Source organism: Lacerta agilis, chromosome 15 (assembly GCF_009819535.1).
Source record: "Lacerta agilis isolate rLacAgi1 chromosome 15, rLacAgi1.pri, whole genome shotgun sequence".
Taxonomy (NCBI): domain Eukaryota; kingdom Metazoa; phylum Chordata; class Lepidosauria; order Squamata; family Lacertidae; genus Lacerta; species Lacerta agilis.
In genome coordinates, this window is record NC_046326.1 from 20,841,495 (window position 1) to 20,853,696 (window position 12,202).

The following is a 12,202-nucleotide window of genomic DNA, read 5'->3' on the forward strand; positions in this document are numbered from 1 at the left end:
GCCACTGAGCATGCTCAGTCCTCACTGGCCTGTCTACTCCCATTTCCACCCACCCTCCTCTGATATTTGTACTTCAGCAAAACCGTGGGCTTTTCATGTTGATGGTCCAATTTTTGCTGCATTAGGAATGGCGCTCATGCTTGGATACTGGAAATAAAGGGAATGAGTGGGTGTCTGTTGTTGTTTGAAAAGCTGCCTCAAAAGGCGGGTGTGGGAAGGAGCCCCTGGGCGTAGAATTGGCAACCTTGCATGTAGGATTGCCACATCTATCAAAACAGCAGAGCTGCAGTTTGGAGCAGCTTTCTGGGCAGTTTAATATTATTTGGACTGCTCCAGCCCACCCAGCTTGGACATTGCACCCTCCCAGAAAGGAAGGGGGCCCCTAAACAGTGAACATAGGGAGCTACCTTACCTGTAGCTCAGCATTGCCTACACTGACTGGCAGCAGCTCTCTGGTGTTTCAAGCAGGAGGCTCTCCCAGCCTTACTAGGATTGAACCTGGGACTTTCTGCATACAAATCCTTTGCCACTGGGCTGTGGCCTTTCTCTGCAGCTTGAGTACAGCACACACTGCCCATACTTTTCTAGGCTTCGCCCTAGAATGCATGAGGACTAGAAACATGGAAAGGGCTAGCTGCACCCTTCCCCCAAGAGGGCAGGGAAGGAGCCCAAAGAGAAGTACAAGCTTGCGAGAGAAGCTCTCTCTGTGTGTGGTTGGGCTCGTCTCCTCTTCCCCGTTCATCTTCTTCTGTGTTTTAAATGCATCCAGCCAACACCCAGCTCAATCCTGGGTCCAGCATGCAGCTGTGCTGTCAGCTGTCTGGTTGTTTCCTGCGTTGTCTGGCCGGCCTGTCGTACTCCTAGGAGGGGAAGACGGTGAATCAGCCTTGGAATGTATGCAGACAGACCCAGAGGTCATCCCAGGGAGAGGCTTAGCCAGAGCGGAGCTCAGTTCCTGAGCTCTGAGTCTTATAAAGGCAGGTGCCTGGAATGCCACACGGATCCAGGGAGAGGAGCTAGGACAGGAAGCCTCACTGTGCTAATTTAGTCTTCCAGGATGAGACTTCTTGTAGATAAGCAACTTTTTCATCCTGAGGGCCACATCCCCTTCTGGGGAGCCTTCCAAGGGCCACATGACAGTGGTGGGCGGGGCCAGAGGCAGAAATGGGAGGAGCAGCAAATGTAAAGTTGAGCTTCCTACAGCAGGCTGGTTTCTACACACACACACAGAGAGAGAGAGAGAGAGAGAGAGAGAGAGAGAGAGAGCGCGCAGCCAGGCGAAAACACTCAAAGGTACAAACAGATTTTATTTTATTGGAAGCAAGTAACATGGAAATAAGCACTGAACTCGCACTATATTCCACCATAGTTTCAGAAGCCCCCTACACATCATGTGAAATCACAATGTGGGACTTAGTTGTTAGGGGACAGTTGTGGAAATGGAATAAACTGTCGTGAAGTTCCTCTTTACTGCAGGTTTGATTATGTGTGCCACCCTAGTACCCCACATTTGATCGGAATTGCTGCCCCGGGTGGAAGGATTTGTTCTGCGATTTGTTGGGGATGGCATCAAATGTCATTGCAATCACCTGGAAAATTCCCCGCCCCGCCCCCTCTCTTCTCTCCCTGCTGCCCCTACCATCTTCCTGTGGTGTGTTTCCACTTTTGTGGTTCAACAGCTGAGTGGCAGGCAGAAATCCAATAGTGTTTCCTATCTTCAAGCTGGGAAAAGTCCAGGGATGGAAACTGGCACAGGAGAGACCAACATTCCCAGCATCTGTAGGTAGGGCTAGGGTAGAATCCTGCCTGAAACCACAGAGAGCTGCTGCTAGTCTGTGTAGACAATACTGAGCTAGATGGACCAATGATCTTACCCATTATAAGTCTACTTCCTGTGTTCTCTTCTTTCTGTTTGCATATTTGTTGCAGCTCAGACACAGTAAATTCCCATAATGACAACCCATATTCCCTCCCCCTTGTCCTCTCTTGGCTGAGGTCCTAGGAGAAACCCTCCTGCAGGCCTGCATTTGGAGCCCTCCCAGTGAACGATATAGACCCAGTAAATGCACCTGTTACCTTAAGCAATGCCTGTGTGGAGTCTGAATTCTGCAGGCAGGGGTCAACAGACAACAAACCCTGGGCTCTGTGTCCAGCAGCAATAAGGTATCTGCACCCTCAGCGAACAGAAGCTCAGTTGGTTTATACCAGGGGTCAGCAAACTGTTTCAGCAGGGGGCCAGTCCACTGTCCCTCAGACATTGTTGGGGGCCGGACTATATATTTGGGGGGGGGGTGAATGAATTCCTATGCCCCACAAATAACCCAGAGATGCATTTTAAATAAAAGCACACATTCTACTCATGTAAAAACACCAGGCAGGCCCCACAAATAAAAGGACACATTCTACTCATGTAAAAACACACCGTGGGCCGGATTTAGAAGGCGATTGGGCCAGATTCGGCCCTGGGGCCTTATTTTGCCTACCCATGGTTTACACAACCATGTCAAACTGAAACCAGGAATGTACCAGTATTTTAACTCTCCCCCTTTTCTCTTTAGGAGGTGAAGATTTTCCGAGCCCTAATACTTGGAGAACTGGAGAGGGGCCAGAGTCAATTCCAGGCACTCTGCTTTGTCACCAGGCTCCACCGCAATGAGATCATTCCCAGTGACTCCATGGCCAAGCTAAGACAGGTGAGAAGATGGAAGGATGGTCATTGTTCTTGCATTTAGGGTAGGGAGACCCTAAGGCACATTATTAGTCTTGTTTAAATTTACTGGTCCCCTTTCAACGGAGCAGGGATCAATGTCCTAGGTGACTTTCAGAAAATAATTATGACAAACTAACCATGATTTTCCAATGTTTTATTTAGAGACATTTGGAGAGTTAATTACCGGTATCTATGCACAACCCATCCTCATATCCCCCCACTTCCACTGGATTAGAAAAAATTCTGCTGCAGGCCAGTATTAGAATCCCTACCTGGGCATAGCCTGCTGAATAAGCCAGTTAAGTCAGCACCTAGATGGAAACTGAACTCAGGTGTTCATGGTTCATCACAGCAGGCATTCACCTGCTTGCAAAAGAGGGAAGAGAGAGGATTTTCTTGGTGGATTTCTAGGCCACAAAGCTGCTGTTTCCATAGAAAAAGGCTCTGCTGTGGATCCCCATTAATCGCACTTCAGAGCCTAACAAACAAGCTGCATGCAATAGAAACCCAACCAGCTGCTTTTGTCAAGTGAAGGCAACTTTGCAAGGAATGAGATCAGGAGTGGAGAAGCAGCAGCGGGGGAATGCTTAACCCTTTCCCCTACATGTCTGCACTCCAGCTTTATCTCCCCAAGCAATTTTTCTCTTGGCAACAACCAAACACGCAGTTGCCCCTCTTGAGCACGTGCTTGGAGACCCACGGAGGGAAAACCAGGGGGGATTTGGGGCAAAGAAATTGCAGGCAGAAAAGGGGGGGGTTCCCCTTTCCCTCCCGCCACCTTTGCAAAGTTGTCATCCCTCCCCCCAACCCTGTCCCCTGTTGTGTGGCCCCAGCAAACAATAGTTTGGCTTGTTGTGTGGTGTGAAGATGACATCCTTCCACTAATTTAGCTATATATCTTAACTGAATTTGAATTAAGATTGCAAGTGTATGTAGCAAACAGGAAAGCTTTTGAGTAATTCCCTAGATTTTAGCACTTACTATTTTGGTCAGTTTAGTTTATTTGTGTTAATGAAGAGGCAGTTAGATTTTTATTTAATAATACATCTCCCCACCCTGCCCCCATCCCAATTGATGAGACATGGTTGCCTCATATTTCAGTGCTGCTTTTTAAAATGGTAAACTGCTGTGAGTTTTAGGGGAGCAGACAATGAACTATTTATGCCTGTGTGCTTCTATTCATTTCTGGTAGTTAAATACGCAGACCGACCCCCAGCAAAAAACAGCTGTTGGGTTTTAGAATGACACCAGTGATAGGAAAGCTGATGAGACTCTTTAAAAAGCTCTGTCCGCTGCTTTCTCCCTGGCCAGAAAAATCCACGGACTGTGCGGCAAGCCGAAGAGGTCCGTGCCCTTGAACATCTCAGCATGGACGTGGCTGTCAACTTCAGCAAAGGGGCTCAGCTCAGCTCCCACATCCACAACGTCTGTGCGGAGGCCAAAGAGGCCATCTACACCCGGGAAGAGGATGTGAAGTTCTGGATGGAAAAAGGTAGGTGGCGCCGTTCCCATTTGACATCTTCCTTCTGAAGCTGTGACAGTGGAGAATGCCAAGAATAGCTAATGTGTGGCCATCTCCAGATGTTGTTGGACTCCAGCTCCCATCAGCCCCAGCCAGCGTGGCCCGCTGGTCATGGAAGAAGCATGGGGAACCTGGTTCAAGGAGTCTGATGCAGAAGGCAGCAAGCAAGAAAAGGCACCTGGGGAGAATGGGTGGGTTTAGGGCAGGCATGGCCAAACTTGGCCTTCCAGCTGTTTTGGGACTACAGTTCCCATCATCCCTGACCACTGGTCCTGTTAGCTAGGGATGATGGGAGTTGTAGTCCCAAAACAGCAGGAGGGCCAAGTTTGGCCATGCCTGGTTTAGGGCCTGGGACACCTTTGGGTTTTGGAGGCTGGTTAAAAACTGGAGGAGCTTTGGACCGCATTCACACCATACCTTTAAAGTGCTATGATACCACCTGAAACATTTGTGGCTTCCCCCAAAGGATTCTGGGAGCTGTAGTTTGTTAAGAGCGCTAAAAGTTGTTAGGAGGCTCCTTATTCCACTTAGAGAGCCACCGTTCCCAGAGTGGTTGAACAATCAATCCCTCTTCCCAGGGAACTCTGGGAATAGTAGTTCTGTGAGGTAGAAAGGGGGTCTCTTAACAATTCATTCTCTCTCTCTCTCATATATATATGTATACACACACACACACACACACACACACACACACACACACACACACATATATATATATATATATATATATATATATATATATATATATATATATATATATATATATATATTAAATTTTCTGTTTTAATAAAAACAGCGGAGCCCGGGGGGAAAGGAGAGGGGCAGGGCAGCGAGGGGAATTACACCCCCCTCGCTGGCCCAACCCCTCTCCTTTCCTGGGACGGCTCTGCTCACAGAGCGCAGCGGGAGAGGGGCGGGCCAGCTGGCCCGGGTGGAGGCGTCGCTCCGTGCGCATGCGTCATGACGTCATGCGCACGGAGCGACGCCCCGTCCCCATGGGTGCCGCTTGGCTTGCCGCCCCCAGCAGCCCAGCGGCTAGCTGCGCCCCAGGCCATACCAGATCATTTCCAAATCCAGCGCAACCATTCTGGTTAAAGCCCTAAAGGACTGGAGAGCCAGGTACCTTGAGGACCACCTTCTCCCTTATGAACCCACCTGTGTGCTCAGATCCAGCATTGGTTGAGATCTCTTAACAACTCTCAGCACCCTTAACAAACTGCAGTTCCTGGGATTCTTTGGAGGAAGCCGTGACTGTTTAAAGAGCTGTCGCAGTGCTTGGATGCGGCCTTGGCACGGGAAGTGACTTTCTGTCTTTGTGGCTCTCTTGCAGGCATGGACGGCTCCATGTTCGAGGTCCTACCCCAGTCGGCTGATCTTCCCAACTTGCAGCGGTGCCGCCTGTGTGCAGATCGCTGGAGGCCCTGCATCTGCAGCTATGCGCTGAGTATTGAGTGGTACCCCTGCATGCTCAAGTACTGCAAGAGCCGCGATGCTGCTGGGAAGGTCTCCTCCTACAAGTGTGGCATCCGCAGCTGCCAGAAGGGCTACAGCTTCGACTACTACGTGCCGCAGAAGCAGCTGTGCCTTTGGGACGAGGAGACCTAGCAGGGCGCCCAGGCAGCCATTTTGTCCCATCGGTGCTTCCCTTCCACCTCCCTTCATGTGGATCTGGGTCGCTCTGCCAAGATGGCTGCCTAGGAAAGCAAGGAAGGTGCAGGGCCTGGAGAGGAGGGGGCACCTGTTCAGGACTCCATTTTATGAAGCCTTCGTGTGGGTCTGTCCAACTCCTTTTCTACCAGAGTGTGAACTCCCTTAGACTTGGGGATATAGGCCACATTTGACCTTGCCTAAGAAGATGGTGAGCTGTTGGCACAAGGACGTGCTCTAGGGCAGAGTTGGGGTTGTTGAAGCCTTGGAACCAGGCCCCTCATGCACCGTTTGACCACTGGCCCTCTTGAATTCTTAAGGTCCTTGACAACCCAGACTGAAATGTGACCCACTACGCTGTTTTTGTATCATCAAGAAAATTGAGGGGGAAGGACAGAGGCTCTTCCTTGACAATCTTCCAGAAGGAATATGAGACCAGATGAGTAAGGAGGCTCCTCCAAGCACCACACTTTTATGGGTGTTTAATCTGCCCAGTGGTGGCCATGTGGGGCTTGAACCTTTGGCCTCCATATCGAAGCTCTTGAACTTGAAGAGCACCCTGAAACTTGCTACCTGGGTCAGCCACCAGAAGGAAACAAGCAGCCACAACAAGATGGCTGTTCTACCTTGAACACGCAACGCTCCTGTGACGAGGCATAAGTGTGGCGTTCCTGCCCCCTGCTCCTTTCGCATAATGATGGCAGGAAGATCGCAGAATAACAGGATTGACACCAACCTCAGAAACAATTAATCACACCCCCTAAACAGCAGACCCCCTGCAGCAACCAATGCTTGCTATTGGTTTCAGCAGCCTGGCTGTACCAGGCTATACCCAGCAAATGCCCCTTGATCAGCTGACTGGCTGAGGTGAAAGAGCATCACTGAGACCTGCCTCTTGATCCCAGTTGGCTGGTTCATTGAAGAGACCTGTCTCTTGTTCCTGATTGTTCCTCCCAAGGAGGAGGGCACACTAACCAGGTTCCAGTTAGAGGTACTTACTCTCCAACCTTGCTAGCATCTGTCTCCCAGTGTTTGAGGATCAGTGGGCAGCTAGGAACCAAAGCAGGAATGAGAAACCTATGGCCGTCCAGCAGGGGCAGTAGTCAGCAATGGCCAACAGAATCTGCAGGACCACAGACTCCCCATTCTTGCAGTACACGAAAGTAACCCTGAAGATGTCCCAGGTGCCTGCAACTCAAGGGTAACCAGCATGGTTTGGACTCTAACTCCCATCAGCTCCTGCCAGCATCACCAAAGGCCAGGGATCATAGGTGCTGTAGTGCAGCAGCTGGACAATCATAGGTGTCGTCCTCCCACAACCTGAGCATTTCACAGGCTTAAGCACTATGGTTCTGTTTATAGATCCAAAGCCCATGTTCCTTCCTTTCTTGCATTTCTACATGATACAACATCCCCAAAATGTGATGGGACGAATTAATGACAATCCCCAATTTTGAAAGAGACTCTGTTGATGAAGCCAACGGGAACAAAGTAATATGGGGTGACCACTGTGCGGCAGTGGTGTCAGAAGTGGCCCAAACTACAGGAGTATGTGGGCATGCCCAGGCATGAAGGAGAGAGTCTGATTTAGCTGTGATTCCTGCATTGTAGGGGGTTTGGACTACTAGATGACCCTTGTGATCCCTTCCAACTCTCTGATTAAGGCGTAGAAACAGTCCCTCTATGCTACTGCCTGTCTCTCCAGCTCCTATCTCAGTGGCAGAGCAATCCAAGCCTTAAAGTGCTGGTTACATGGTAGAGGTGGTTCTGTCTATGTACTAGGAAATGCACTTGAATGTAGACATTAGACTTGCGGTGAGCTTGACAAAAAGGCTGGTGGTGATGGGTGCAAGTTCCATCCCCATCACTTCTGGGGAAACTGTACCCTGTGACTGCGCCTCAGTTTCCCTTATGTGTAAGATGTAGTGGGGAAAGGGGTGGTGCCTATCATGGAGCAATGTACAAGGTTTAAGTGATTTGTTGCCTAGGATTTTTACACACACCCCTTTCCCAGGAGATGGGTAACAGAAGAGCAGCTTACCAACTGGAATCTTACTGTGCAGGGCAGGGGGTGCCCACCAGTGTTCCTGCATTGAGGGGGCTTGGACTATATGACCCTTGGATCCCTTCCGACTCTATAGTCTTATGGACAAAATGTTCTTCATTAAGGTCATGCGGTTGGGGCTGATGGGAGTTGGAGTCCAGCAGCATCAGTGGAGGGACCACCTTGGCTCACCTTGGCTTATGAGGTCTGGGTAGCCACTTGGTGAACCATCCTATCAATCGGTTGAGGAAAAATTGTGCACATTCCATTATGATTTGCAGTAAAATGGCTATTGGTGTATTAACCAACTATGGCAGGATATAAAGAGACCTGTCAGGCCAGAGGCCCATCACACCAGCATCCTTCATCCCATTAATAGCCCCATCCTCCATTACTTTGCCTTCTTCCCTTTTAAAGCCATCGCTGGCACCTTGTGGCGGGGAATTCCACAAGTTTGATTTGCAATGTATTGCCCTGTTTTCTTTATGGCAGGGCTCACATGCCGAGTTCAAGAGACCCTTTACCAGTTTGACTTCTGCCTGCCATGCAGCTGCTTGAAGGCACAGGGGTCCTATCCAGCCGGGGGGGGGGGGGAGAGAGGAAGGGAGGTCAACCACATTTTGCAACCCTCCCTCCCCTCTTTTTCAGTGCCACCTCCACCTCCATGCCTCCTTCCACCGCAACGTGCCTTTTTCTCTTCTTAACTCTGGACATTTCAGTCCATGGAAGTTCAAACCTTCAGTGTTTCATTTCAAAGTAATTGTTCTGTGTGTTCTTGAGCCTTTCTCACAGAATTGTTTTTGTATGCATCTCTCCCGAGGAGAAGGGTGGGGTGATGGGGAAGGGGGGGGTCAGAGTTGCTTTAAAAAAAAAAGCCTCATGAAGTGAAACAAATGTAAAACTTGAATGGAAAGTATTTTAAAGCAAAGTATTTATCATATGTAAGGTGAATAAACTGATTTCTTTTGATTGTTTAATGCACTTTCTCCAAGGAGTCTCAGTCTCTCTAAGTGCCACTCACCACTCGCTTACAGTAACAATTTGTGCTAGAAACCAATCTAGCTGGTGCATTTTTTAATTTATTTTTTTATTTTTGCATAGGAACAACTCAGTCTGCAAAGCATGCCACTATTTAACATTTATGTCTGTACCATATTTCAGGTGTGATTCCGCCATATATATAATTTTGCCAGCAAAAACATTTTTTTGTCGGTTTCTTTCTCTCCCCCTCGCCCATTCCCCACACTTTGTGGCTAACATCAGGTTTGTTCTGCGAAACTCAAAAGCTAGCTCCACTGCTTTGTGTGATTTTTAGTTGCCCCTAATAAATGTGTTGTGAAAGATAGGCGTTCCTGGCGTGCTCTGGCCCATGGGGTCACGAAGAGTCGGACACGACTGAACAACAACAATAAATGTGTTATATTATTGCCCCTATTCGGATTTTTGCTAATGGATTCAGCACGGCTGGTTGCCTTCTGGGTGACATATTCAGTAACTCCACTAAGGGGCGCTGCACAACCTTGAGATCTCATGCTGTACCAAGTGAGCTATCCCAACTCCTGGGATATGGTGGGACTCCCAACTCCCATCAGCTCCAACCTGCAAGGCTAATGGTTAAAGGGCGATGGGCACTGTAGTCCTGCTCTAGGGAGAAAGAGAGTAAATTGCTAAAATGATTTTTAAAAGAAAAGAAAAGAAAGCAGATACCATGTTAGATGCCGATGCTGGCTCATGTTTTTGGAGACGCTGGAAGAAAACAACACTGGAGAAACGGCAATAAATGCCATGCATTGTTCCAAAATGGTCCACAAGGGAGCGCTGTGTCCCTGTCTTTCCTCATTCCAGCAACCAGCGAGAGGGAAAGGGTACTAGACAGCTACAGCATTAGGAAAAAGCAGATAATAAGCCCTCATTGCACAGTTCTTTCACTGTGTTTGCAAATTGTCGTACACAGCATGGTTTGATGAGTGTCTGAGATGCCAGCTGTACATCCACACCAGTGGGCAGAGTCGGGATGTCTTCACTTGAGCGCTTCTCAATTCAGATTGAATCCGGTTTGGGGAGAGAAAAGCATCCAAACCCAGTTTTTCACAAGAAACTACAGGATAGGTGTGGGTTGTGGCTAATGTGTGTACACAGCTCCCCAAACCAGTGGGTGGAGCATACTGGATGCAGAGTAAATGGGAACAGCTTCACAGCCTAAGACTGTTAACACCCTCTCCCATTAAAGCAGTGCAAGGAACTGGTACTGCCCGGAAGAGCAGGGTAGTAGAAACTGGGCAGATTTAAAGCACTAACCTCCTTGGGGCCTGGAGGCACAGACTAGAGGAGAATAGGAGTTTTTAAAAGATATGGGTGCCACAATCTTTAGCTGGTAGAGATGGTTCACACGATAATTGCCCCAACGTGTTCACTAGATGATTGCAACATCCAGTGATGTGTTGCATGGGGGAACAGGCCAATGGGCCAGCCGAAATCTTCTGTGTCAGCTAAGATCATTTTGAACATGGCACTTTTCTAAAATCATGCCATTTGTAGAGTTGGAAGGGGCCCCAAGGCTCATGTAGTCCAATCCCCTCTGATGCAGGAAGCACAGCTAAAGCATCCCTGGCAGAAGGCCACCCAGCCTCTGTTCAGAAACCTCCAGGGAAAGAGAGTCCACCACCTTCCGAAGTGGTCCATTCCACTGCCGAACAGCTCTTACCAGCAGAAAATCATTCCTAACGTTTAGTGGGGAATCTCCTTTCTTGTCATTTGAATCCATTGGTTTGTGTGACACTGTTGACTATAGCCTTCTCCATAAATTATTCTCAATCAGGGGTGTGGAGCAGTTTTCCAGTCTGAGGGCCACAGTCCCTTCTAGGCAACATGAGAGTGGCAGGTAGCGCATGAGTCAAAAGTGGCCAAAAGCTGCAAATAATGCATTTTAACTTTAATCTGTAGGCTGGTTGCTACACACACAACCAGCCCTCCCAGGCCAGGAGAGAGGAGGTGTGGCTTGGGGAGAGTCTTGAGGGCCAATATCTGGCCCTTGGCCCTGCTGACGAGCCTTCCCCCTGCTTCCCACGTATGAAGAGTGAAGATCTGCAACATGGAAGTGTTCACAAGTGATCTTGTACATGCGAAACCTTCCATGTGACAGGGAACACCAGAAGCGTGGAGCCTTTGTGTGTAAGGCTCTGCATAAGAAAGCTTCCATGGTTGCAGATGTTTGCACAGAAGGTGCTGGTGCCAGGCGCCGCTCCCTGATCTCTTGATGATTGAACTCGTGGGCGTAATTTCTAAAGAGGGCTTATCGCGTATCAGAATCAAGGGAAAAGAAATCAAATGCCAGGACTTTCCATCGATGAGCCAGCTCCAATTTCCCCTGGATCAGGACCAAGGCTTCTCAGTGGACTCCCTCCTTTCAGCTTCAAGCTGTCGGTGTCTCCATGCAGAAAACCATTCCATAGTTGCACACTTGGGGACCACAGCAGCTCAGTGGGGTGCCTTGTTCTCCCATGCAGACTGAACAGCCAGAGTGGTCTCTGGTATTATACCTGTCCTCTCTCTCCTCCCACCACCTTCATTTCCGGGTCCAATGCAAAATGCAAAAATGACCTGCTTCCCTCCACATGAATGCTGATAGCATCCTGCCCTCCTCTTCTGAGACATTGTTCCATCTGCCTCTGCATCATTGGGGCGTGTTTGGTTGGGATCTGGAGCAGGGCCTTTTTTGGTTGTGGCACCTCAATTATTTAACCCACCCTAGAGAGTTTTGGTTGGCTCCTCCTCTTTGGTGTTTAAGGAGGGTGGCAAAGACATTCAAAATCCCATTGCTTGTTTGATCAATCTCAAAACTGTAGGGGAGTGTTGTCATCTTTTCACCTTCCATAATGGCATTATAGACTTTTTAAAGCGGCTCACTCTTGTTTCGCTCCTGTACAGAGAAATGAAGGAGCCAGCTGCAATGTAGCTCTGGACACTACATGCACATGTGAACAGTGCATGTATGAACCTCGTGTACAGTGATATCAAGAAAACAGTGACAACCCACCTCTGGGAACCAGGTGGACATGTGAACCAACCCTGTGTATGATGTGTGAACTGTGGCGAGTAGATACTACCCACTAGATTTCTGCTTTGCATATTAAGGCAGAAAAGGTGGGGAGGGAGGGGTGAGGAGTCTGAGCTCTTGTGTTGCTTGCTTTGTTCTTTTGCAAAAAGCAGGGGGTGTGGTGGGTGTTGATCTCTCTCTCTCTCTCTCTCTCTCTCTCTCTCTCTCTCTCTCTCTCTCTCT

The 12,202-nt window shown here is 48.9% G+C and overlaps 1 protein-coding gene across 1 annotated transcript in view; it reads left to right on the forward strand.

The window, feature by feature from the left end:
* Positions 1–6,534, forward strand: part of OAF (out at first homolog) — a 33,129-nt gene extending 26,595 nt beyond the window's left edge. Inside the window, exons 2-4 of the mRNA XM_033171795.1 lie at positions 2,559–2,693; positions 4,022–4,202; positions 5,563–6,534. Of these exons, the coding sequence (XP_033027686.1) occupies positions 2,559–2,693; positions 4,022–4,202; positions 5,563–5,837 (591 nt within the window). The 3' untranslated portion in view covers positions 5,838–6,534. The remainder of the gene's footprint in view (positions 1–2,558; positions 2,694–4,021; positions 4,203–5,562) is intronic.
* The last annotated feature ends 5,668 nt before the right edge of the window (positions 6,535–12,202 follow it).